The 27,951-nt window shown below is 40.5% G+C and overlaps 1 protein-coding gene across 5 annotated transcripts in view; it reads right to left on the reverse strand.

Annotated features, from left to right (window-relative positions):
• Positions 1 to 1,673: 1,673 nt before the first annotated feature.
• The window catches only part of LOC111078340 (anoctamin-8), a 35,813-nt gene continuing 9,535 nt past the window's right edge, over positions 1,674 to 27,951 (reverse strand). Inside the window, exons 2-18 of one of the 5 annotated variants that reach the window (XM_041592443.1) lie at positions 15,350 to 15,602; positions 14,776 to 15,146; positions 14,415 to 14,707; positions 14,197 to 14,352; positions 9,413 to 9,548; positions 9,211 to 9,341; positions 8,858 to 9,145; positions 8,462 to 8,791; positions 8,017 to 8,391; positions 7,851 to 7,942; positions 7,451 to 7,564; positions 6,757 to 7,042; positions 5,746 to 5,844; positions 4,920 to 5,262; positions 4,742 to 4,885; positions 4,532 to 4,677; positions 1,674 to 4,438 (exon numbers count right to left, since the gene is read on the reverse strand). In XM_041592443.1, the coding sequence (XP_041448377.1) occupies positions 4,160 to 4,438; positions 4,532 to 4,677; positions 4,742 to 4,885; positions 4,920 to 5,262; positions 5,746 to 5,844; positions 6,757 to 7,042; positions 7,451 to 7,564; positions 7,851 to 7,942; positions 8,017 to 8,391; positions 8,462 to 8,791; positions 8,858 to 9,145; positions 9,211 to 9,341; positions 9,413 to 9,548; positions 14,197 to 14,352; positions 14,415 to 14,707; positions 14,776 to 15,146; positions 15,350 to 15,602 (3,836 nt within the window). In that variant the 3' untranslated portion in view covers positions 1,674 to 4,159. Of the gene's footprint in view, positions 4,439 to 4,531; positions 4,678 to 4,741; positions 4,886 to 4,919; positions 5,263 to 5,745; positions 5,845 to 6,756; positions 7,043 to 7,450; positions 7,565 to 7,850; positions 7,943 to 8,016; positions 8,392 to 8,461; positions 8,792 to 8,857; positions 9,146 to 9,210; positions 9,342 to 9,412; positions 9,549 to 12,417; positions 12,484 to 14,196; positions 14,353 to 14,414; positions 14,708 to 14,775; positions 15,147 to 15,349; positions 15,603 to 27,951 lie in introns of all 5 variants that reach the window. The other 4 variants (XM_041592445.1, XM_041592444.1, XM_041592446.1 and 1 more) reach the window with 4 other exon arrangements.

Raw genomic sequence — 27,951 nt, forward strand, 5'->3', positions numbered from 1 at the left:
AATGGCTAATTAAATGTAATTAATTTTCACATGCCTCAAAATTAAATGCATTTAAATCAAAGAGAACCGAGAGAGAGAGAGAGAGTGAGTGAGCTGTTGCTGTGAGCTTTAAAGGCGAGCAAGCGAGCAAGCGAGCGAGCGGCGTATGCTTTAATAGCCACCGACCGACTGACTCTTAAAAGTGATTTAAAAAGTTTCATTAAGATAAACCAGCAACAACCACAAAGTGTTATAGCAATTTAAATTTTAATTTAAGCTCACAGTGGCGGCTGGGCTATGACGACAGGTGAATAAACCATGGGTCAGATTTGGCATCAGATTCAGACTCCAGCACTGAAAAAAAAAAAACAAAAAAAAAAAAAAAAAAACGAAAAGCTAAACTTAACATCTTGTGGGCCATTTACCGTTGCGCCCTCGAGGCGTGGCCGACTCTCGTCGTTTCATTTTATTTTCGAGGGCATCCTCCTTTCTGTCTCTCTGTCTCTCCGATCCCAAACGCCCAAGCCCAACAACATATTAATGGCCCCGACCAACCATTTGAGACAAACAAATTGTCGGCTACTGAAATGGCATGGGATCCCATGCCTCTCCCCTTTTGCTGTTGGCTTTCTCGCTCGTAACCAGAGATCTTCCAACAAGCAACAAAACCGAAATTTCAATGGAAAAAATGGCGTTTAACTGTAACTCGCGCAATGTGAAACATTTTCGGGTCAGGTGCAGACTCCGGTGCAGACTCCGCCGCGCACAGATTTCACCAACCTGTGTCCCAGACAACGCCCCAAAAAAAGAGTTTTTTTTTTTTGGCTTTGGTTTCTGTGCGTTGGGTCCATTATCTTACGGTAATATCGCTCATAAAGCGTTGTCTGTTTTCTGTACCCTTGCTCAAGTGGCACCAACACCATCACCATCCCCATGATTCATGATCATGATCATCGTTCGCTGGGCAACCTTCGGGATCTCTAGTGAACAAGTAGTACATATGAACAACATATAGCATCTTAAGCTCGTTATGGTTTCCCCTCTACACACACACACACACACACACACACACGTACATATGTAGCTGTAGCTCCCTCTTTTCGTTATTTGTTTTTGGTGTTACTTTTTCGTTTGGCTCTTGCGCAGATTTATGTTCGAGTTGTTCATTTTGATTGGTGGTAAGCAGCTCTTGTTGTGATATTTTTTCATTTATTTTGCCTTTTGTGTGTGTATTTCTTTAAGGTTTATTGCAAGACATTTATTTTGGTGGCTCGTTGTCTTTGGTTTGGGCTGCAATTTCCGGTTAAGCAGCCACATTCCAGCCACAGTCGGCCATTTTGCTAACGAATGGAGAGGTAGGAAGTAGCTTGAGCAGAGATCTTCTATATCTCTGTTATGCCAGACACTTAATATATTTATTTTTTATGATTATTTATTTTTTATTATTGCTTTTTTTTATTATTTATTTCTTATTATTATTTTTTTTTTATTATTATTTATATTATTATTATTTAAATTTATATTTTATTATTATTTATTTTGTATTATTATTTATTTTGTATTTATTTATTTTTTTAATATTTATTTTTTGTTATTATTTATTTTATATTATTACTTATTTTTTATTATTATTTATTATTTATAATTCTCATAGTTTTATACGTATGACCCCCGCCCCCCCATTTAATCTTCACCACCTGCCCAAAAAGACATGCACATTATTTGGGAAATGTATCATCCCACAACAACGTTATCTGTCATATGAAACATATACCACTTAGTGGGTAGAGCGACAAGCGTCAGACGACAACCGTACCAGCCGCTCCACAAAGCCCGCCCATGCCATAATGCACTCGTAATGCGACTCGTGCCCCCCCTCTCAGTGTAAGGGGAAGGAGGAAGGAAGGGAGGGTCACGTTGGGAGCAGAGGATTACGGGAGCGAGGCCTTAAAACGCGCGTTAATTAACCGTTCGTGAGGAGTGCGTTTGTCAAGCGGTTAAATGGGCAACGACTGCTACACTCCACGGCTCTGCGCGGCTCAGAAATTTTATCAAAAAACTCAAATCAGTTACAGCAAAAGCTCACCTGCAACAATGACAAGTGTTGATGACGATGAACGATGAACAAGGTATGGGGTCCGAGATAATCGTAACCCGTACCGTACCGTATCCGTACCCGTACCCGTACGTGTGCAGTGACGAGACAGAGACCCAACTGTCTGTGTGTGTGTGTGTGTGTGTGTGTGTGGAAGGCTGACTTGACCCGTGTCCACCATTCGTTAAGCTTGGCTATAAAACAAAATGAAAAATGTTGTTGCAAAATAAAAAACAAGCAGAAAAAAAAAAAAACCAGACTCTGAAACACTTGTATCCCATCAAGTACTGGGGGCAGGGGGCAGGGCAGGGCATCGAAGGAGCTGCTGCTCTATTAGATTTAAACGTAATGATTAAACCACAGTCAGAAGACAGACTCCAGTGCAAGTGCAATCAATTCTGGAAAAGTTCCAGCACTGACCCCAAGCAAAGCAATCCATTATCCTTGACCTTTCGTTTATTTACACGATTGCTCTCTACTGTCTGTGGCATGTACGGGATTTACATATCTCACAGTTCTCCTTAGTTACGAGTACGAGAGTACCAATTAAAAGCAATGCTGCCGAGGAGATTGTTGAAGCATAGGAATTTTTATGGGCTAAGAGGTCAGGGAAACAGCACAAAAAACACAAAAAAAAAAAGAAAAGAAAACAGAGAGGGGATCGGTAAGAATGTGTAAGAGTGATAAGTGGGATTATAGTTAAGACTTACGATTTACCACAGCATTTACTGGGATGTACTGGATTCACTAGAAAAAAAAACAAAGATTATTATTTAAATACGAATATAATAAACAAAAATATACTTTATCTTTTTTAATTCTTCCAATTCCGATGTGACCCAATCCAGTTAATTATAAATTACAGCCACTCCCAAAATTATGCCACCAATAAACACAAACCCATTTAAGCCAAGTTAGCACCCGATTGAAATAAATACTTTAAAATCGAAATTCTTTTCAAATTAATTGCTTTACTTTAACTTGTTTTTTGTTTTGTTTTTGTTTTCGGTTCGTTTGGTTTTTCTTTTTAACACAAGAGCACGTACAATTACGAGTATAACTGTAATGTTTTTTTGTTGTTTTGTTTTTTAATTTTCATTTCATTTACGCTCTTAAATTCTACAAAATATTTACAAATATCATTCGTGTGTGTGTGTGTGAGTGGGGGGCTTGTGTTTATCAGTAGTGTGTGTGTGTGTATCCGTTCTAAATTTTAGATTAGTTTAATTGTGAGTTTTTCGTTAGTTTCTCAAGCCGACAAAAATATTTAGTAAAATGATGAAAAATATATGCAGCATTTGATGAATATAATTTTGTTTCGTTGTTAGCAAGCTGCAATTCTGTGATGTGATCTCTTATACGATGGGCTAAAAGCGAGTGCAAAGGCTTTATCCTTGTATATGGAAGGAACAGGAACAATGGACGATATTATCTCACAGTTATGCGTGTGTTGTGTGCTCATGTTATGTGTGTGTGTGGGTTTGATTGCTTCAGTTTTGTATACTATTTAGTATTTATATATGTACGTATGTGTATATCAATATTCGTTCCAGTGGCAACATAAATGCAAAACGTAACACTTTCAACACATTTTGGGTGCTGTAACAAATTTTCCTTTACGGCTAAATGCTAAACAACATTATTGAACTACCAAAAACACATTAACTGCTAAAACGCTAAACAAAAATTCGTGTTTCACAATTATTCATTTTCATTTTCAATTATTATTTATGGTTTTTTTTTTTTGTCTAAGATTTCTGCTTGTGTGTGGGGTGCAAAATACTATTTCAGATTGATTTTTCAGTAAACAATTTCTGATAAAATTGATATCGAAATGGATTTCTTATAACATTTTCGCTTTAGCTGGGGGGTTTTCTTTTGCTTTCTACTAGTACTAGATTTCGTTAATTGTTTGCTTCCAACTCTGGACAAGACACACAACATTCAGCAAATTTGCTCACATACGAGTATCAGTATCGGGTAACTTTGACTAGAACTCATCAGCTAAGTAGATGGGAAGAGTGCATAGAAAACTATTTACAGAGTGTGTGTGTGGCTGCTAATCAAACTCTACTTTGAAGAAGCCTAGTCATCGGTATGCGGATGTGGATGATGATACTGCTGCTGCTGCTGTTGCTGCTGCTGCTGTTGCTGCTGCTGCTGCTGCTGCTGTTGATATTGATAGTGATGCTGCAACGATGTGCCTGCCTGGCTCGATGTGGATGTCGGTGCTGTCGTTGTCGATACGTTTGCTGTTGCAGGCTTGATCGCAGGTTGTAGATCCTCAATTTGAATCAGTTGTTCGATGGGTATAAGCGACAGTTCACCGCCCACTGCCTGGGGTATGGGCAGCTTAGCCAGAGCCTAGTTTTGTTAGTTCGATTAGTTTGATTAGTTGGGTGGGTTAGTGTGTTTAGTTTCAGTTAAAAGCAGTAACTTTAATTAGTTTTTGCGTACCTTGGCATGCTCTACGGCAATGGTGGCTGCCTTTTCAGCTTCCCGCTGTCTTCGTTCCTTCAGTTTAAGCGAGAATATAGCCACAGATCTCGCACTTTTCACCAGCTTTTGCTTGAGACGCGATTTCTTGGCCGCCAATTCGGCCGCTGGAAAGCAGCAAATAATAAATTAAAGATCCGAATCAGTTTAGATTCATTTTATATGTCATACCCTTGGCTTCATCATCCAAGGCGCCCGCTGATGTGGAGGCAGCCGCTGCCTCTTCCTTTTCCTTCTCCTTCTCCTTCTCTCTTTCCTTCTCCTTTTCCCGTTCCTTCTCCCTTTGCTTCTCCTTTTCTTTCTCCTCTTTTCTCTCTTTTCTTTCTCCTCTTTGCGCTCCTTTTCTCGCTCTTTTTCTCCTCCTTCTTTTCCCTCTCCTTCTCCTCCTTTTCCAGTTTCTTTTGCTGCTTGTGGGACGAACTGGATGACGAATTTGATAGGGCACCCACACTGGGCCTTGACTGCGAATTGCTGATGCTGCCGGAGGCTCCAGTAGGTCCCGGACCGCTGGGACTGAAAACGCTGCCACCGCCACCCGACGACGAGGAGGATGAGGCCACTATATGCTGTTGTTGCTGCGAGGCTGGTGGGGTGGCCAACATGCTGCCCGGAGCGCCCGTCTTCAGGGCCACATTGCTCCAGGACGGGGCAGGCTTTAAGATATCCGAGGTATCGGCATTGCTACCGAGTTCCTAAATTTGCAAAATGATAAATGTTATTATTTAGCTTGGTATTTCAATTAAAATATATTTGTATGTATGTATGTATATCTCTAGAACTACACACACATCGAAAGCTCTTTGAAAAGGAATAGGCTATGAGGATTTGTGTGTGTTTTATGGTGTAAGAAGTCCATGCCATTTGTTAGTGGGGTGAATGGGGTGAAAGGCCAGCGTGTGATGTGAGTGTGAGAAAGCTTCTTCCATGCCCAATTAAATGTTGTTAAATATATTTTCTGTTGCCCAAAACGATATCAAACAGGGGGTACAACTTTAAGGTTTAACTTTGGGTGTGTTACATATCTACTGCAATTATTAAATATCCTGCAACATCAAAACACACACACACACACACATCGAATAACAAACACATTCTGCTTTGGTTATAATATATATATATATATATATGTATATGTAATTGGTTATACATATTGTATATTTGTATCGCTGCACTACCTTGGCAATACAATCTATGCTTCTATGCAGATTCGCATTGTCGTTGACTTTTAAACGTGACATCCATTCGGGTGCATGGAGTTTTATGTGTAGCTTGTCCTTTAAACGGCAAAAGTCGAGCGGGGTAATTTTTGGTTAGGTTTGGTTAGGTTAGCTTAGAGTGAGTATTACGAAAGCTCGTAATAGGTTTTGGGTTAGTAGTGGGTGTGTACTTGGTGGTGGGTGGCTTTTGTGAATACAACTTTAGGGGGAGCAGTTAAACTACATCAATCAAGGGTGTGCTGTCACATTCCTAGGGGGTTTCCTATTGCTTATCCTAGCAGTTGTGCTAGAAATGGGGGTTCCTTCTAATCATAATTGAAGTTATGGCAGCATTATTGAGGCAGGGACTCATGTACTATCCATGTCTATCTATCCCTAATATTTATTTTCCTTTTCAAACCTTAAGGAATTTTATTCTGTTTAAATTGATTAGTTTCAATAATTTCGACGACTTATCTTCAAATTTTTTTATTGTAGTCTGTAATCCAGCCTACTGGTAATTTTAATTGGAGAATCCATTAAATTCTATCCACTTCCATTTAATAGCAGATATATACGATTTATATCAGATGTAACCCTACTCAGACTCAGTTCTATGCCACAATCTGATTTCAATAAAGATCTATCACTTTTAAATACATAACTCTACTGCAAAGATCTACATTTAAAATTCCCTATGCTAGTTCTTCTTCCTCAAATGATATCAAGCACCCGAAAATAATTATTAAATTGTTGGTTTAGTAGATTTGCTAGATTAATCACAAGTATCGAGATTAATCACAGCTATCGAAGGGTGTTTTTTTTTGTTCAGTAAATACAAGAGTCTACTAAACACAGATAGTACATTGAGGAGCAGCTACAGACACAGTCGACACAGTCGTCGGTTGTGTTGTGTTGTCTAAGGATACTCATTGTGAATGGGTAGTAGTAGTGGCAGAGGAGTCTATAGAGTCTACCCCAAGATCTTACACTCATGTTCAAATGCGTTGCACTCTCTGCAGATATTTTGCGCGTCTTGAAGGGCGGTATCTCCGATAATCTCTGTTGATGTTGCTGCTGCAGTTGTTGTTGCGGCTGATATTGCGCTGACAGTTGCCGCATCGTGGCACGCTGGGGACTGCTGCTGTTGCTGCTGCCAGTGTGTTCGGCAGAGTCGCTTGATTTCTTACGGAACGGCGGTATTTCTGGCAAATGCATCGGTTGCATCCGGGCTGCATACGCGGCGGAGTTCAGGGCTAGCGTGCTGGCGGAAGCTCTGTGTGCCATGAGAAAAAAACAAAGCGAAGATACAAAATGTGGAAAATGTATTAAAGTGTAAGAAAAAAGATTAAAAAGAGGGAGAATAAATTGTAAGCTGGAGATTAGTAAAGAATTATATAGGGGTAAAAGCAGCTTTGCCAATTTCGAGAGTTTTTGCATCACAATAAATTTTGAAGGCATCAAAACACAGCAACACACACAGAACACAGAAAGTGAAGCAGATCTGTTACAGATTTTAGTTGGAGTTTACTCTTCAAATTTATAATTTAATATTCAATAATATTTTTCATGAATCAAACTAAAGTCTGTAACAAGTCCATGAAATTACAGCATTAAACACGATTTTGTTTTTTTTAAACACACATATCGATCTATGTTTTTATGTTATCCATCCAAGATTTACCCGATTTGTTGCTGTTGTTTGGTCAAAACGCTTAGATTTCGCACAGAATATCCAAGAAATGGTGGTATTTCCGGTATAAAGTGCTGGGATTTTCTAACACAACTTTTACAAGCTCTAAGGAATAATTTTATCAGAAATAATGCAGAATTGGATGAGTAATAAATATATAAAGAAAAAAACAAATTTATAGTAAAAGATTTAAGGAAAAAATTTAAAGTTGTTCTGGAGTAAAGTTTGGTGCATTTTTTATCGGCTCGAAAGGTCAATTGGTGACCATTAGTGGCTGCCACAGCAACCCCAGCACCTTGGCGTGTGCAAAATACTTAGGAGTTGAAGACCCACAAGCCTTTTTTATTATTGTTATTATTATTATTATGATGAGGCAGCGGCAGGCACTCACCCTCCATTGCCATCATGATGCAGACTGGAAAGGGAGGCGCCTCCATGCGGTGGTGTCGACTCGTGCAGCGGTCTAATAAGTATGGTGCTGGTCTATAAAATGGTACACAAAATGTATATATATATATTTATAAAGTTAAAACATTTAAAGAGTTCAAGCCACGCACCTGCGAGGGTGGCGAATCGGGCGATGAATCACGATTCTCATAAATATTCACATCCGCCTCGATGTTGCGCCCATAACCGGAGGCAGCGAACTCGTGGCCATAGAGCAGCATATCCTCGGCCACCTGACTCTCCATGGACGACTGATCGTGTGTGGTGTTGGCGCCGCTCTCCATCTGTATCAGCCCACCGGAGCCCTCCTGTTCCGGCTGTGTGGAGGTGGTCGATTGCGGTGTCGGCGGTGTGGGACGTGGCGAGGTGCCCTTGCATTGCATTTCCCGTCGGCAATGCTCGGCTCGGGCTATTTCCGCTGCCAGCCAAGAGGGCAACTCCGGCAGCAGCCAGGTGAGTGCCTGCCGCAGCCCCAACATGATGTGCTATGGGATATTTAGACGTGAAAGCAATGACATCAGCAATGCATAGTCGGAATCGTTTAATAGAACTCACTTCGAGTGTGACAATCAGTATAATTGTCTGAGCTGTGGTTAGTCCTGGCCAAAGCCTCGACACCTGACCGGAGAGCCCAATCAGGGCACAATTGACAATCACCGCTGCCAGCGAGAGAACACTCAGAGCATTCTGCCAAGTGCCAATATTTGCCACACGCTGTCCAAACGGCCGCTGATGCACATGTGCCAGCTTAAACGCATCCGAACGTATCTCCATGAGGTTGTTGATCAAAGCACATATACCGGCCAGGGGAAAGGCAGCCGAAAAGAGCACCACATAGCCCATTTGCACCAGCATCTCCAGGTGATCGGAAAAGGTGCCATCGTACTGAAATACAAACAGAGAAATTGGTGGAAAACGCAAAGTGGAGTACCACAACCGACCGGTGCGCACCTTATACAACGAACTCTCAATTTCGGCCTGGCCAATGTTCCTTTTAGTCGCTTCTTGGCTTTGCTGATGGCTTTTTGTGGGCGTGCCGCCAGCTGCCTCGGCCTTGAGTTCGGCCTCGGCTGTGGCCAATTCCTCTGCCAGACTACGTGTCACATGTTGCGTTGGGCTCAGGGCACCCCACATATTGAAGCTCAATTTGGCCAGTTTCCATTGCTCCATAAAATAGGGAATGGCCGATTCACGCAGATTGCCAATGATTTGTCGCGAGATGAGCAGGCCAGCCAGTTGCTAAAAGGAAACCAATACAGAAAGTAAGACAAGTGCCACACACAAGCTAAGGGGATTTGTCTTACCTCTTTGAGCTTCTCTTCATCGCGCAAATAGAAGGCTATATAGAAGAGCGATAGAAAGGAGTTGACAAACTGGAAGAGCGCCACTTTGGCTATCAAATGATTCTCATATTTCGATTGCAGCCGATAGTTTTCTGTACACAGAAAAAAGAGTTACATTAAGTTACATTATTGCAGCTTAAGCAATAATAATAATAATAATCACCTTTATCATTGAGCCACACCGCCAGCTTAAAGTAAGCCTCATCCATGAGGGTAATGGCACCTGCTAGCAGCACCTTTGGTATGACACTCAGACAGCATAGAACACTATCCTCCGGCAGCTTGGAGTCCCACCAGTCCTGCGATAATAAAAGTAAGAAAAATAAATACATTTATCCCTCAAATATGATTAACTGGACAACACAACAACAGGGCAAACATCAATATCAATCATCATAATTTGCAGCCACGCTCACACTCTCACTTGCCACCTACCTACTTTCCCCCCCAATAATTTCCGCTTTTGCCAAGCCTACTTTTCTCTTAATTAACCTGCAATTATTATTCATTCGCGCACTTCCTTTTCGCACTGTTAATGGAATGCACAGCATATTGAATGTTTACGCAGCTAATTTGATTACATTACAAGCTATTTCCGTGGATTCAGCAGCCTGTTCGATGGTTTTGTGGTTTCCTTTTGCACTACCCACACAAAGTTTCCCTGCGAAACTCTCAAGTGTCCCTGCTGAAAACCGTTTAAAATGACATTAAAAGGCAACAATAAGCCTTTTGTTGGTGCTTACAAACAAAAGAGAATGCGTTTTTCTTTATGTAAGTACATATGTACATACATATACTCCTTTCAATGATGTATATATATATTTCTGAACAGGATGTTTTTCCTTTTGTTGTAATGCATTAATTTCCTCTCTTAATTAGCTTCGCGTTTACCATGGTAATTTATTTTCTGCCTGCTTTCTGCTGTTTGGTAAAACTTAATTTCATAATTTATCAGTTGGGTGCAAAATGTTTCAATGGATTTTAATTATATATCTGATGAGAGTGTGCACACCATTAAACTGCAACAATTTGCCATAACAAACACACACACACATACATTGTAGTCCCTTTTATGTGTTACACAACCTCCAGCAGCTAAACCACTAAACCTAGAGGAAATTCGCCAACGTTAAACAAAGCTTCAGCCCGCACCTCCTACAACCCACTGACCTGCTCTTGACAGGCGCCACACACACACAAACAAACACACAGGAACCTCGCCACCGCCATGCTTCATTACGGCCGCATTTAAGTGCTCGGCTGAGCAGTAAAAAAAAAAAAACAAAAACAACCCAAAAAGCCATTGTCCCCTTGGTTCGGTTCCAGGTACGCATTAAGCCACATGAACAGCCACCAAAAACACCCAACAGCAGCCAACAGCCAACAACAATGTCAACTGTCCCCCCACCCCTTGGCTAAGTGGAGTGTTGCAAAGGTGGACAGGCTCTTTAACACTCCAACTACTCCTGGTGAGTGGAAGAGCTGAACGTGTGGCGATAGTTTATAGAAGCGAGCTCTCTTTGGCGCCACTTTTAATGGAAAAGTACTATTATTTAGAGTACATTTGATGTACGGGCTAAATAAGAGAAGAAACCAGTGAGTAGAATACTTGAACTCTACGCTAAAAGAAGAAAGTCTGTGAAAGTGTATCGAACTTAAACTATTTGTAATACAATTTATGCCTCGATTGTTGCTAAAATTCCAGTATTCCTCTCAGCATTGCTTATACAAATATTATGCAAGTGCTCTAAAATAAAAAGTATTTGTTAAAGTTGCTTCTTTAGCAAGTATCAAGTATCCATAAACTTTATTGATCTTGTGAGAGCATATAATCCGAATCGGAATCACTCAATGAATATTTATGGCAGCATAAAGTGAAGTTTTCTTTAGCATATTTGTTCGTTAGCATATTACTTTTAGTTCTACTCAAAGAAAAGTTATTGCTACAAGAGTGTCAGTCAATATTCATAGGGTTCAATGGCTCCCTGTGGATATTTTTTCGGGTAATTTTTACCCCACCATCTATCAAATCCAATTATCTGAATATACACCAAAAGCCTGGCCGCAATTAACACTCGAAGGTCAGAGCTTATGACAGCAGTTCAGAGCTCAAAAGGTTCCTGTATAATGGTCTGTTGCCTTCATCTTATCATAACACGACAGGTAGGTCCCTATTCACAGGCAAGCAAAGTTGACAAATTAAAGTTCATTTCCCAGTAGATTCAATGTTGCCCGACAATTAACACATGAAGGTCACAGATACTCGTAGTTGATGGCAGGAGAAGGTAGGAGCAAAAACTATGCCCTCCCTCTTTCTTACCATCGTTGTGTGTTTGCTATTATATTTCTGCACCATGCCCAAAGCTGGACGTGTACTGGGCGACTGTTAGGGACATTTAATTATGCGTAGAATTTTTTAATGTCAACCAAAGTTTCTTCTATCAAGCTCTCCATTTCCCACTCTTTCTACACCAACTACACCATATGTATATCTCACTCTATGTCTTTCTCTCTGGCTGCCCCAAGGCGGTTTTCTTTTTCGACAGCTGGGAATTTTAATTAACGTCAGTCCTTGCTGATGGGGCAGCAAAAAAGAAAATGCGTGTGGAAAATAATGGGGCCCCACAGCTAACGCAAAAATGCCTCGACCATGGTGTGCAAAAACCTCGTACATATGTGTGGTTAAAGTTTTAATTGAAACGAAAAAATAATACTTGGTAAGCGGTTCGCCAGGAAGCATGGGGGGCGCTACCAGAACAATTCCCTTTGTTTGGGATTGGATGGACACGTGTTTTGATGGATGGCAGAAATAAGAAAACATTTATCTAGCGGTGAACCACTAAAATAACAGATGCCGATGGGTAGAAACTACAGTTTACAATGGAAACTACTTTGCCAAATGGAAGCTGATGATTGGTTACTCTCGTTTATATTGAACGGTGGGCTTGTGAATGCTTTTACTTTTTCCGCCGCCCCCAAATACTTTAATTTATAATTACTAGAGTCATAAAACCCATCCATTAGGCTGATGCAAAAATGACAATGACAATGACAAACTATCTACGACTAAAATACAACATATGAGCGGGAGTCAAACATACAAACAACTTACAGACATTGATTATAATTGGTTGATAAGTAGATTGCAAGTTAAAAATTAATAAGAACCTTGTGCAAATTATACATGCATTGAGCAATTCCTTTATCGGGTATTTTATGGTGATCCAGCCAATCCTGTGAAGTACAAAAAAGAAAAACCAAACGGAAAAGTCCAAAGGAAAATATATACAGATTGTATGTAAAAACAATTCAATGAGGCGTGATGAGTGATAAACGTATTCATTTCACTGCTGCTTCAGCGCGTTGTATTCGTTGCGAAAAAAAAGACGTACTAAAAAGAAGAAGAAGAAAAAAATAAAATGCAAACAAAACAAAACAAAAAGACAGGAAAACAGGAAAATGAAAGCAAAAAGTGTGCACAATGCAATAACAGAAGCGAAGCAGCAACAACAACCACAGCGGAAGCGGAAGCCAGCCAAAATGTGTGAGAGTGTCGTAGAGAAAGTTAAGGTATCAAGTGTGTGTGTGTGTGTGTGTGTGTGTGTGTGTGTGTGTGTGTGTGGGTGTGGTGGGTGTGAGACATTTAAATTGTGTTGCTGTGTGTCTGTGTGAGTGCTCGTCAAAGCGTGCGAGACAAGGCCCCTACTACAACAACAGGCAAGCGACTAACCAAAAATGTTAACGCAAATTGATAAACAGGCGAGACACACGCACACGCACACGCACAAAAGCACAAACAACACACACTCGCACACTCGAATTTGAGGCGCCCATAACGTGTAAACAATATTAATTATACGCACGGTGCAACACTCGTGCATATTGGCCCCAAACGACCAGCACAGGCACAGGCACAGCACAGGCACAACCAAGCGCAAGCGCCATGCGGCATGCGGCCGGGCGTGCGTGATCGAAACGTGCTTGAAAATACCCTTGCAAATAAAGTTTTATGGTTTCGAGAAGCACTGCAAATGGATTTCCATAAGCCATAAAAATATGATTACATAATAATGATATGCCTTAACGATTCTGTTTCGTTTGTGAAGGACTTTAAGCGGTGGCAGGTGGATTTTTTTTGGTGCAGTTCGGACAGGTTTGCTTGAGTTTTGGCTGCTAACCAGATAGGGCAATAGCAATCAGAAATCAGCAAAGAATGAATCAGTGGGTGGTTTTTAGCATGCCATAATGATGCATTGCTTTCAACTTGCGCTAAACTACGTAAAGTTTAATATCGAAATGATTCCATGGAGTATTTTTCATGCACAGTGCATATGAAATGAATATAATAATGAAATGAAGCTTCAAATGGGCTTCTCAAAGCTACACAAAATACGTAGGCAATAGGCTAATTAGGAAGTTTGAATACTCAAGAGTTCTGGAAGCATTCACAAAAATCTATTTTCAGCTTGATTCGCTGATGAATAATTTAATTTTAGAAATCTACTTATCTATGTAAATTTTACATAGTAAAAAAAAGGCTTGTTAATTCGAACCCTTACTTATGTGCTTCAAAAGGTTACCGGTTCGAGCCCAGGTGCGGAACAGGTATTTATTTTTATTCATTTAATTCATTCAATTTAGTTGTGAAATATTTAGTGCCATTCAATCCTACTAAGGAATCATTATTTATACTTAGACTTTAAGGTTGTTCCTTAAATCTATCAGTCTAACTGTCTTTCCAGTTTTTAGCAATGTATAATTAAATTTTGAATGTAAATATTTGCATTTCCGTTCCACTAATATTTTGTAGAACACACAAAACACATAGAAACCTTTAAATCGTTTACCAGCTTTGCAAGGGTATTTTGAAGCTCAGTTCATACACTCACACTCACACCACCACACATGGAATCAAAAACTTTGTTAAAATGAAAATTCTCAGCTCACCTGAAAGCGCAGCATGAGAAACATCACAGCAAAGACCATGCAGAGACAACAGCCTATGATGGGAAAGCTAACCAAGTAGCGGAAGGCGCGACGTTGCCAGGCAGGCGCCTCTTTGGGCTCCAGACGACCCGTCACATTGTTCTCCTCCAAAGGGCCCTAAAAAATGTATGAATAATAATCCAAGTAAATAAACTATCAATCAGTCGAAGTGAACGCACCTTATAGAGCGGCCTAGGGGGCTCGAGTAACTCGGGCGGCGTGGACAGAGTGCCCCAGCGAAAGGCCAACTCCACAGAGTACCGCTTCCAGGCCTCCAGATACAGTGAGGCCCAGGCCACATTGAACAGCGAGAAGAGCACATGACCCATGTCCTGGGCCGTTTGACCCTTGCCCCAGAGAATGCAGTAGAGAATCGTGCCAAAAACAGCCGGCACACCCAAGGCGCAAGTGTAGTGACCCAACCAGGCAAAGTACAGGGCAACCTTCACCCCAAAATAGGCAGCAATGTCATCTGAAAGTGAAGGGAATAAGTTGTATAATTTGATTTATAACGGCAGAAGCAGCAGCCACAGGACTCACCCAACGGTTGCGGTGCAAATATCTGCTTGACCCAGTGCGTCTGGAGTTGTGTCAACGACCGTGGTTCGTGCAGCGGAAAGACCTGTGTAATGAGACCCGACTCCTGCCAGGCGGCCACAATGCTCTGGCCCTCGGCCACTGCGGCGCGTCCATGCAGCGCATCGATGTCACTGCAGCCGGCACGCAGGCCCTGCAGCACCTGCAACACCAGCCACTGGCGCTCCTGTGAGGTGAATAGCGCGGTGCTGGCCACATCGCCTCTCAACTGCTGAAAGCAATGGCTCTCGCGTGTGGTAAACTCCCTTAGGGCGCCGCCAAGATCCGGACGCAGACGCTTGGGCAGGCGGGCCTCTTCGGCGGCTTTAAAAAGACTGCAAAAAAAAAAAGTTAAATTTCAGTTGAAGACTATTAAATATATTCTCATCAGTTTGACCTAAAAACTGCACAAAAGCGGCAGCATAAAAAATGCATAAAATATAAATAATTAAATTTGCATTTCTCACGTTGAATAAACCGCAAAAAGGTAAAGCTTTCAATTTACATCTAGCCAACGCTTGGGATTGGCGCCACTTACACATTCACGGGGGCACTGACATAGAAGGCATTCCGTCGCGTGCTCTCATGTGCCTTCACCTGCACCAGGAGACCCAGCCCGGCCGGCGGTTGGGACCGTATGCGTGCCAGCAGCCAGCGCAGTGCCTCGTCCGGGGCATCCTCGGGAAATTCAATGACCACGTCACATTGCGTTGGGATTTTATTCAGCCAGAGCCGACGCGGCGTCATCAAATGACCAGCGTAGGGCACCTTGCGGCGTATATGGCGGGAAGCTGCAAGAAAGCGTAAACAAACAAAAAATATATAAACCATTCAAATAAACTTTTGCTAGGATTTCTCTTTGATCTCTGACCCCCTCTTGTCTCATGTTTCCCCCCCAACCCATTTTTTTTTTATTTTTTCACTTCCATTTTTAGTTTTTTTTTTTCACTTCCATTTTAAGTTTAATGCATATTTATGGTCTGCTGCCGACAGCGGGAAAAATCTGACAACAAAGTGGGTGGACTAAGGGAATTGGCGTCGACAAAAAACGCTTTTTGGACAGGTAAAAAAAAATATGATACAAAAAAAAAGCGATAAGCGCATCAGAAACAGAAACAAGCTTGCGAAAAAATGTGATAATATTTGGAGTAGTTTAAAAAATATATTTACATTTAAGTTTTAAAACTACTCTACATATTTGGAAATACCATATTTGTGGCTGTTGCCAGAGCTCATGAGTGCTTTCATCATAGCGAATCCTTGAAGTAATCTCCGTCGTAGTCTTCTTTCGCTGGCACACCCAATAGATAAAGCACAGCCCTCGCTCTACTTCTCTTCCTCAATGCTATCCGAAACAGAGAATATTTGATAAGTAAATTGTACCATCGGGACCCCGCAGCAACGTCCCAACCAGAGCAGCTTTATGTTGCATAACAACGCAGATGGCGAATGACAAAAGATGAGCAAAGGTAGACGACAATGGTGGTTATACGGAGTAAAGAATAGAGCAGAGTGACAGAGACAGAGCGAGTGCAAACACAGACCAAACAAATAAAACATGGGAAAGAACGTAAATAACAAACCGCAAAAATTTGCCACAACTTTTAATTAGAAGAGGTGCCACAGCAACCAGTGCAAAGGACAGACCGCCTGCCCGCCCGCTCTGCTCTGCTCAGCCTGTGAATGAAAAACATTCAAACAAGAAATTTGAGAGAGCTCACACTTCACTCTCCCACCCCGACAACTCGCCATTTGTGTGCGAAATTCGAGGCACTTTTTCCCGGTGGAATCAATAAAAAGTAACAGCAAGAAAAATCAAAAAATTTGACTAATGACAGGACAAAAGCTGAGAGGTGCCCCACCAAAGGAGTGGCAGAAAACCACTCAGTAACTAATTTTGGCCACCAGAAAGAATCCCGGTTTCGTAATTAATTACGAACCCCCAAAAAAAAATAAAAGAAAATGCAACAAAGGGAAGGGGCAAGGGGAATTGCAATGGGGAAAAAGTGAAAAGTCAGCGCTGGGCGAGAACTGATAGGAGAACTACTTGCTGCTTGCTACTTCCAGACCAAATTCTGTGGCCTTGTGGGGGCCATCAGCAGCTTTCACTCTGCATTCGGCTGATGACAAATGACACTTTCAATGACCTTTAATGGTGGTTTCGCTCGCTTGCCTCCGATAAGAATAATAATAATGGTCGCTTCTCTCAGAGTTTGCGAAGCTCATTACGGTTGCCATACGGTTTTGCGATAAGGTTGAGCTATGGGGCACATTGCAAGAAACCAAACAGAAGCCTAAAAGAAGGTCGCGTAATTGGTAAACTTGTGTTTAAAGAAGCAACCACAAAAAACCACGAATTAAAGCGAGGAAAATCATTAAAAATGGAAGGAGTTCATTCAATAATTTACTAAAATAAATCAATCAGCTAATAAATTATAAAAAATGTAAACGGCTTAAACATTCATTTGAAAATTAAATAAACAATAAAAGTAGGTTCAATTATGCATTAAATTCGTTTACATTTATGGCAAAGACAAATAAAATGTAGGCAAAAAATGATTAAGGGATATAAATTTAATTATTTCTCAATTCATTTGCATTTCCATTACTCCTGGTATTCCGCTCATCAGCATAATTTCTTTTTTATCCCAGCATTCATTCCAATTACTAGTATTAAAATTTAATCGAATATTAAATTTTTCCTAATTGAAAAACAATATCCCACCCAATGAATACAAAAATAAAATGCCAAAAAGTCTCTTAACTCCGCAAAGTCTCTTAACTCATCCATCTAATTTTAATACCAGGCAAATGTTGTTAAATAAAACTTAGAGAGCTCCTCCATTAAAATCTGCTTAATATTCGAAGCCGCTTATATCCTAATTGAAAAATGATTGCTCAAAGCATAAACCTTGAATTATTTTCTCGCAAGAAACGCAAAATACTTTGAATCTCTTAATACCCATAAAAAGCTTTCATCAACTAAAATAGACTGCCGCTTCCTTCTAATGACCCAAATGCATTGTTCTTGGCTCAACGCAAAGCTCTCCGTTTCTCTCATCATTAATTACGCATCAAAAGCAAATAAAACCATTTCTATTCTGGTAACAGAATTGCTTTCCTAGCATCAAACCCATCTCATGTGGCAAATGTAGATATTTATGCAACAAACTCATTTCGATAGATTAGATTTCTGTGTCTATATGGGTGGTGGTGGAGGGCCCCAAAAATAACTTAATTAGGATATGTAAATGCCCAAAAGCAGAACATAGAACAAACAGCGCACATAAATATCTGTGCATGTTTTATACATATGTATATGTAAAACCCATTCGAAATGACAGGCATAAACCACAGGCCACAGGCCATACCAGCGGATGTATATTTGCAGTATTTGCAGAGCATGTGAATCACATAATGCGAAATTTGATAATTAATGCCATAAATAAAACACAACCAAAAAGCCCAAAACACCAAAAACCCGCATCCGATCCGATAGATACCAACCAATGCTGTTGTTGCATGCCAAATGAGCTGTGAATTTAATTTGTACTCGTTCTCGTATTTGTACATATCTGGCAAAACGCAATGAATCCAACGCCGGCACCAGCATCAGCACCAGCACCCATGGGTAGGATAAACCAATACAAGATTGCCATTTTGTTATGCTAAACACACACAAACACACACAAGCTGGGAGCTCCCCATGCCTCAGGGGTTGCCCTTTTTTTCTCTCACGCATTGCACATAAAAGTGTGACAAAAGAATGAAACACCGACGAGCACGCTTCGCTCTGAATAGTTGGCAAACCATGAGGGATTAAAGAATAAAGTTCCAAGGAAATAAGGGACTAGGACAGCCGGACAGCAGGACACTTTATAGCTGGGAATAGCTGGCATATGCTAATGAAGCTTAGCAGCAATAAAAGATTTAGTGTCCCAGCGTCTGGATGAAGCTAATTTGCTGGTGAGATTACAGTACAAGATATTAAAGATATGTACTACATATAAGGAAATAGCTGGCAATGTTCGGATTACGTGATAAGGTTAAATGAAGAACTAAGCTAATATGCAATGGAATATTTTTTATATTTATTTATTTATATTTTATATTTATTTATTTATATTTTATATTTATTTATTTATATTTTATATTTATTTATTTATATTTTATATTTATTTATTTATATTTTATATTTATTTATTTATATTTTATATTTATTTATTTATATTTTCATATATCTATGTATATTATACATATTTGTATATATATTTTTAAAAGCTTCTTAAATATTACAAGGAATATTTCTTATTCTGATAAATACAATAAATAAATTTTTGACTTTAATATTTCTTGAAAAACTATTAGCAAATACTTTAAATAAATAGTGAAAAAAAAACACCTTATCCACAAAAAATTCTCTGCTCATTTTTAGGTCTTAAACCTATCAAATGTCTGCAGAAAATAAATCTCTATAGATGGAAAAAAAATTAGAACAGAAATTCGTTAAACTAATTTCATCAATAAAACGAAACCAATCAGCCATGATGATCAGGGGGACGACTTCAAGCCAATCTAAGCCAAATCCAATCTAAACCAATTCCAGTGAGTAATTCGGGACATCGGGAGCAGAACAGAACAGCAGAATAAGCATCAGAGACCTACATCAACATGGAACTACACACACACACAATTCATTATACAGTCGGCAGGCACATGCTTAAGTTGACACCGACGATGGGAGAGAGAAAGTGCCAGCTAATGCTTTCGGCTGTTAAATCAGCAGTGGTAGAGACCGACCCCCAGGGTATGACCGAGAACTGTGCTCTGAATAATTAATGAAATCGGCATGGGGCTCGGCTGGGTGCCAAAACCAAAGCGCAGAAGAAACCCAGAACCCCAACCCTGAATCCGACCTCTAGCAACGCATAATTTGTTGCATAAGAAGGCAGGAGGAGGAGGAGGAGGAGCAGGTAGAGCTGTGAAGGCTTCAATTTAATCAACAGCAACCGAGACTTTGAGCTTCGTGTGATTGCTGCAGCTTAGAGGGGTATCCATCCATCCATCCATCCATCCTTCTTTCCAGCCATTTCTGCGAGTTGGATGGATGACTTTTCCTCCCTGAAACATTCAGTTAAAACAGTTTATGTTTTAATTAACCTTGATGATGATAATGATGATGGGCTAAAGCAACAGAACAGAAATGACTAGAGGTGCTCATTAGCAAACGCTCAACACTCTGGAGTACACAGTGAATGCCTCGCCTAATTGACTAGAAAGCAGCTCGAAATGCGTCTAATTGAAATTAGATGATGTAATTTTGATGATGGCAGGAGGTCTGGTCTGTTCTGGTCTGGCCATCACCATCTACTTTTACGTCTACTATGTATTTCCACCATCATCGTGATACCCGATCTAATCAGCGAGTCCAGTCAGGTACACACTTGGGGGGAGGGTCACTGGTCGACACGATGCCCAGTCACATGTCCCCTTGCTGGTGGAGACAGAACAGAACAGGACGGGGCAGGGCAGGACAGGGCTTTATGATGGGACAGGAAGCATACATATTCTGTCCACAACCAAGTGGCAAGTGGCAAAGTGCAGCTATCTTGCCACAAAATGTCACATAGTAAAGAGGTCACCCCCAAAAGGGGTTCAGCGGTAAAGGCTTTGAAGAAATCTTATTGATTTTTCTTAAATATAATGGAATATATATATATGGAATGATAATGATATTTTAGCAAGACTTTTTGTATCTCTACTTAGGCATACAAAAAACTTTTCAAACTTGCTAACAGTCTATGAATATCTAAAATTAATTACCATCCCTAAGAATCTCTGCATTTCCCTTAAGGCTTGGTTTGCAAGGTTATAAAACCTTGTATCAACCTTTTAATAACACTTGAAACCCAATTACGAATACCCACCCAACCCACCTATGACAGCAAACCATAAAATTAAAGAGAGATTACTCTGGTAGACTAATACTCTCTGTTTCTCCACATACACGTGGTCTCTTCTCTCTCGCCCATCATAATCTTCCCCACAATTTCCCGCTCTAATTGTGCGGATGGTCGGTTAAATGGCCACTCATTCAGCCCTCGGCCCTCGGCCTCATCCACATCGTCAGTTTTATCCACATCCTGGCGTGACATTCCACTTTCCACCTCTACGTTTTAATTGTATTTTCCCAGCCCACTTGAAACTGCTCTTAATGACTTTCACTCCAATAGAGTTAATCTGCCCACACACTCGCACTCTTTCATATGAATTCCCATATGAATATATAACCGAAACACTTGAATATTTCGAGTGAAATCCTTTGATATTAAATATTTAACAGGCGACGACAAAATGTGAAATCATTTTTTTTCTTTTTTTTTTTTGTTATTTTTCACTAGCGTAAATTTTTCACATGGGTGCCATTAAAGCACTCGGACGAATTGATGTGCCTCTTTATGGGTTAAGAGCAGAGCGCTACGTACGGTTTGGTCAGTATTCCCCCCATCCCATCTCCGTAGTGGTTCCACACACACACACACTTGTGTCTGTCTGTGTGTGTGTGTGCTCTCTTGTTGCTTTCGTTTGCTCTCTCCTCAGATTGTACGAGTATGTACGAGTAGTTGTCCTTTAATGGCTTTTGTCGCACATTTTTATTGATGCACTGGTGAATCCTTCTTGTGATTAATGTAGGCGAACCGAACCCTACCGTATCGGACTCTATCGTCTCCGGTCTTTCTCCCTTTCCCCGTGTTGCCCCCCTCAGTTTATTCGTAACTTTTCCTGTCCATGTCCTGCTCCACAGTGGACACTGTGGACACTGAAGGACCCCCGCTTGGTCAGCATAAATTAATTGCATTTGTGCATGGGACACAGGCGGCACTGAAGAGTGAAATATCGTAGAGTCGAGGTCCGAGTCGAGTCCTCTTGGTTAGATATAGTATATCTCTGGGTGCTGGCTGATGTTCTCTCCAGAGAGCTGTGGGTGTGAGCATATATCATATGCCGGCTCGTGTATGACCTTAAATTGCCAACTCTTTAAGTGAGTTTTAATAGGGTTAGGAGAGCGTGTGGTTAGTTATGCATTAAACCAAATTGGATATCAAATATGGGCAGGCAAAATGTTACTAGGGCACAGCCTTGCCTGGCATACCAATGGTCAATTTGTCTCTCCTTCAGGTCAGAAGAATATCCAAGTATCAAGCGGTATCGTGCCTGCCATGCATCGCGTAGATGGTGGGGATATGCCCAAGATTTATAGTGACATTCGCATTAGCACACTCCTGACAGCTTGTTTGCTTTAGTGCCGAAGGATAGATTCGTTTTCTTAAAGAAGCCATTACGAGTATTTAGCTAGCATTACCGCCGATACCCACAGCCCATATATAAATTCAGTCTTCAATGCAAATATTATGCATATCAAAGTCTTACAAAGCCCAAAGCTAACAAAATTGTGACGTCTCGTGTCTTGACATAAACTAACAAATTACTTAAGTGTAAACAGCCTTCCACAAATGTTTCCCTAAATAAGTGCAAACCAAATAATGTGAGTAAAACGTACATGTTATGATATGATTCATTTATTCGTAATTTCTGTGCAGTGCTCTTCAGAGACCCCAAAAATAAAAATAAATCCCTACAAATGCCATCAAAACATTTCAGAAATCCGATGAAGGGAAAAGCCCACACCCAATGACAGTGAGAGAGAAAGAGAGCGGGAGAGAGAGGCAGAGCTCAGAGTGTCGCCTGTTCGCTCCTCAAGCGACTGTCTGCCTCCTGGCCACATATTTTATGCAAAAGGAATTTTCATAGACATGCTCCTCTCCTCCACACTTTTTGCCTTGTTTTTTTTTTTGCTGGGTTTTTCTTTTTGCCCCCCCCAACTACTACTCGTATAACTGACAGCTAAAACCACTCAAAGTGTCAAAATGCCCAGAAAGCGAAGAAATTGGAAGCTGGAAAAAAAAATACCAGGGGATGTGGAACCATCAATGTTCGTTCGTGGGCGTGCAGGGACTCTTCAGCAAAGAGAATCCGTATAGAAGCAACTAAATTGATTGGATCTCCGAATATATGTATAATTGAAAGCGAACAAATGAAAATCAAAATTGAATTGAACGAATGGCGGGGATATGCTTAAAAATGGCTAACGGCATGACATCGTCGTGTATACACAGCATAAATGATTTATTTAAATTTTGTGAAAATATTATCATAAAACAGATGCGATTATTCAGATGTTTAAAATATGCCCAGAGACGGGAAGCAGACAGCAAGCATCGCCCGAAGGTGTCAAGTAAAACCATTTCTGTTACTGTTCGTTCTGCTTTGTTGGCTCCGGAAAAGGTTAATGAGGGCTGACGGCGGCAAGTGGAAAAGTGGAAAAGTTTGCTACATTCCCTACGCTAAGAGTTTCCCCCCACGCCAACCCTCTTCTTCATGGGACAGTTCCTATAGTTCTTCCTTCCCCCGCTGGACATTTGTGACAACTGTGAAGATATCGAGGGTGCGAGACCGTGCTGAGAAATAGGCTACATAAAATGGTAGCCAGCTGGGGGCGACTGAGATTTTCCTTCAACTTTTGAAAACTGGCAAAAACTAAAATTAATTAAATTAAATTAAATTACGGCTCTTTTCAATCGATTTTCACTGATAGAACTTTTTGGGGAGTACCAAATTGTTTTTCGTTGTAGCAGAAGGTAGAGGATTTTGAAGGCGGCAGTGCACAGACTACTGAAAAATACAAATGCGGAATGCTAATGATAACCCCCCCCCCGCGGCCCCGCGCCCCCTGGCGGTGCCTCGGTACCATGTACACCCTGTTGTTTTTGGGCCGCCTTATTACTCCAAAGAGCGATACACAAACCCCAACCTACCCTTATCAGAAACCTTGAAAATTGCGGAGTGTAATTAAAAGTAACTTAAAACAGTAAACTTTCTTCTAGACTTTCTTACAATCGCCTAATACACCCTTGTCAATTCCTATCCCAAAGATTGTTCAACAAAATTTCGCTGAAACCTACAATTAGCCATCTAAATTTGACATAAAACGTAATTCCATTTAAAGCCATTTTCCTGACTCAGGTCGGGTCACCGACTTAAGCCTGTTTAATGCAAAACCATTTTGGATCCTTTCCCAAAACAGTTGTCGAGAAAAAGTCAATGCCCATGGACATACATAATTACAAATTATGTTCGCAAATTGAATAATAAATCTTGCTTATGTTTATAATGGAAATCCACTTAGGACCGAAGCCAGAACAAGGCGGTAGCAGCAAGGCGCGATAAAACAAGCGAACCGACAAGACCGACAGACCAACCGACAAACAGCACAAGCCAAGGACATGCCATGGAGTGTGTGTTTATCTATCTTCCCTACTATATACATATTACGAGAATATATACCCTACATGCCAGCGTGTCGAACATTATTTAGCTGGCAGTGCGCTGGCATGTTAATATAAGGTAACATGAAATGCCTTCCGCAGACAGGCAGGCCAAGGGCCAGGGGCCAGGGGGCTGGCTGTCAGGATAAGGACTGCCCTCTCTGTGCCCTCTTCAACGTTTTAATGGCTTTCCAAAAGATGCAACAACAAAATATCTCTTTCTCTATCCACTCTGATGCGGCTTTAATATTTTTAATTGCTTTAATTTAATTATGCATTCGCATACAATTTCACATGTGCATAATTAAAAACCAAAGTGGAACACAGGAGGTGGGAGGTGGGAGGTGGAAGGTGGATGGATGGATGGATGGTGGAAGCTACGCACTCCGAAATTTCGCGGTCTCCGTGGCGTATGCGTAGTGTAGTCAAAACCTCACTGCGTGTCATGTCAAGAGAGCTTTGCCCGTTGTGCACCCCTCCCCCCAGCCGACTGACTAGTGGCAGGCGACGCAGCTGTCAGGTAAGTGGCAAGTAGATTTGCGGCAACGCATAAGTGAAACGTTAAATGTCAAAGTGGCTAACAAATGACATCGAAATGCAACCAAAAATTCTACATGAAATGTGGGTTGGATTTTACAGGATTTTTGTTATGCCAAGGCTTTGAATTTAAATTCTATTCAATTTAATATGAAACCCAATACGAATTTCAATTGAAATTAAATTAAATTTTAAATTTAAATATTTTTAAGTATGCAAAACCATTTAAATTAGTTAATTTGTTACTTTTAATAGAAAATTTTTTGGATAGTACTTTTCCCATAGAAAAATTACTTAATTATTGATGGTGAGGTGAGTATTTAAGTATCTCCAAGGAATGCTTTGAAAGGATAATACAAAACCATTTTGCCTGACAACAAAAATTCCAATTTGTTTGACTTGGAAAATATATGAAATTTAAAAGGAAATTATATATAAAAAATATCATCTAAGAAAGAATGTTTTTGGTACACTAGCATCACAAGTTTGCTGATAAACAATCCATAGAAAACTTCGCAGTGAAAGTTCAGTGAGAAAAAAAACCCTCAATCAAACTTGGATTTGGGTAAATTGCATCACTCTATAGCTGTTGAATTAAGACTCTAACTAAATCCCATCAAAATCAACACCAAGGACAAAAATAAGCCCCTTCGAGCCCCAAAAATATTGATTGACAAGCTCCACCGTAGCCTTGTTACATCAACGTAACCGTACATCCCCCAACGATAATCCCCTGAGAACCCATCGACACCTTTTTAGATCCCCGTAATACCTGTGCACAATGCAAAAAAAAAAAACAACTCAATATTCAGCCAGCATTCGTCTGGCTGCTGGCTAATTGACATATCTCTTGAAATCTTAAAATCCGTCAATCTGTTTATGTGCCCAACACTCTCTGCCGCCCAAACTCGCCCCCTTGAACACAATTTATGAGCAGCCAAATACAACAAAAAAAAACAAAAAGAAAATTTGATTAATTGCTTTACAAGCCATTGGGCATAAATTGCAGTGTCTGGCCTGTTGTTCGAGCCTCGTTTATGAGCCGGAAACATGAAGAGGCAGTGAAATAGGGAAAAACATGATTGATTGCCGCTTTTAATGACCACAAAAACCAAAAGCAAAGCCCCCGAACAACAAACTAGGGGCAAACATAGTGGTTCCAGTTCCATCTACAGACCACACAGACCGCAATTTGGAGGCAGCGCTGGTTGATGTTGTTGATGATGATGATGATCAGGAGGCCGGATCTGTACTACGGAAATCACATTTGGCCTCATTAGTGCCACACACGTACCACAAACAGAGACGCCTCTCTTCTTCAGCTGTACGCAAAACATTTAAACCCACACGAGAGGCTCGCCAGGATATGTTAACATGGTCAGTGTGTGACCGCATCACACACACACACAAACACACAATCACACATGTCGCATTCGAGTCCATCATCATGGCTATGGCTATGGCCGGCACACGCTCTTTCACTTAAGGTAAACGTTTGCAAATCTAAGATTAGGATTTATATACACTTAATATAATATACATAATTGATTCACTGATGTGATGCCTGGACATGTGTTAAACAGCAACAAAGCAAACAGCGAACACAAAGAGCACACGCAACGGAGAACATTAGCCAAGGACTCAGACCCAGTGAGAAGGCAAGATGATAATCTAGCAAACAATGTTAGAGGTACAGTCTTGCTTGACTAGGAATACAAATTGGATAGCTAAACATTTAATGCTGAAATCTATCGAGCTTAAAATAGGTGTGCGCCAAGAGATTTCTCTCTCGATGCAAAGGTGCGATGTAGCGCTTTAATAAATGCATCCTGTCGTTGCTTAGCACAGAAGGAGATTTGTTTGTTTGCTTACAAATAGTGCACTCTTCTGTAGCACTTTTGCTAAAACTTTATTCGTGTTTTTTCGCGTCTAGGAACAAAGTTTTTAGCGGTTTTGAACAGTGGTTCGTTTGGTTTCAGAACCCCTATAGCTTAGGTGATTAGAGGTGCCCACCACATGACCACAATTCAGGCTTAAAATTAATTTCTACAACGATAACAGATGTAATTAGCATCTATCCATTCTATTTAACAGATAAATTAATTTAAGATTAAACTTTTACAGTTCCTCTCACAAAAAGACTACAATAATAAATTAAATTAAATGAAAATATTCTTGCAATAAATCGTCTTTAACGATGCCCATCATATGGAAGCTTCTCAGCTGGACTGCCTGCAACTACGAGTATCAGTTTTTCTTTTTTCCATTGAATAAACATTATGACTTTCGATGGCTCTGACAGCGATTTTCCGCTTCCTTTGCCACTCAACCCCCCACACCACCTCTACCACTTCTCCCTCACCCATAGAGTGCAGCCACTACGCCGTAAACGGAAATTGATTTCACGCTGATATAAATTAAATAACTAAAATGTGTATGGGTGCCAAACAGGACACGCACGATTGCCACTCAGTCGATTTACAGAAATGCGAAATATGGTGGGCGAGGGAGAGAGACATGAAACACATTTCATAATATAGCAATAAATATGTAATGACAATCCAAACCAGAACCAGCACCAGCCACTTTCCTGATCAAAAGTTAAAAAAGAAAATCATGTGAGAGGTGGACGAAAAAATGCATTATAATTCAATTGAATTAATGGCAGTAACGGCAGTTTGCTGTGCGTCGCACGACAGGGCGTATGATTGATATCAAAACATTTTGCAATCAGTGGCAGCAGCAGCAGTAGCAGTAGCGGAGGAGGAGTAGAAGGAAGCGGCATCCAAAGCAAATGTCAAATATTATTTATGGCAAGGCTCAGCAGCAGTCCATGAAAAATGTTTGCCTCTTAATGGTAATGGTAGAGGCGGGGGAGGCTTTGGTTTTTAGGCTCTTCAAAAAACGTAGCCTACTTTTTTGGGGGCCTGAGAAAATAATTTGTAATATTTCGCCTCCGGTTTAACGTAAATTTTGTAATTAAAAAATATTTGCAATGCAAATTGAAATGGAAATGGAAGCCAAGGCTGAGTGAAAAATATTTTTGCATTTAAGGTGCGCAACATAAATGTAAAAGGAAACTATGCACTATACTTTTCACTTATCCAGACATGGGAAATTTTATTTCTAGAGCAAATCTGTTCATACTTCAAATTATAAGACACTTTAGATAGGTCTCAAGCTATTCAAGCGCTCAGATAAATTGATTTTCAACGAT

This window comes from Drosophila obscura, unplaced genomic scaffold (genome assembly GCF_018151105.1).
Source record: "Drosophila obscura isolate BZ-5 IFL unplaced genomic scaffold, ASM1815110v1 contig_179, whole genome shotgun sequence".
NCBI lineage: Eukaryota > Metazoa > Arthropoda > Insecta > Diptera > Drosophilidae > Drosophila > Drosophila obscura.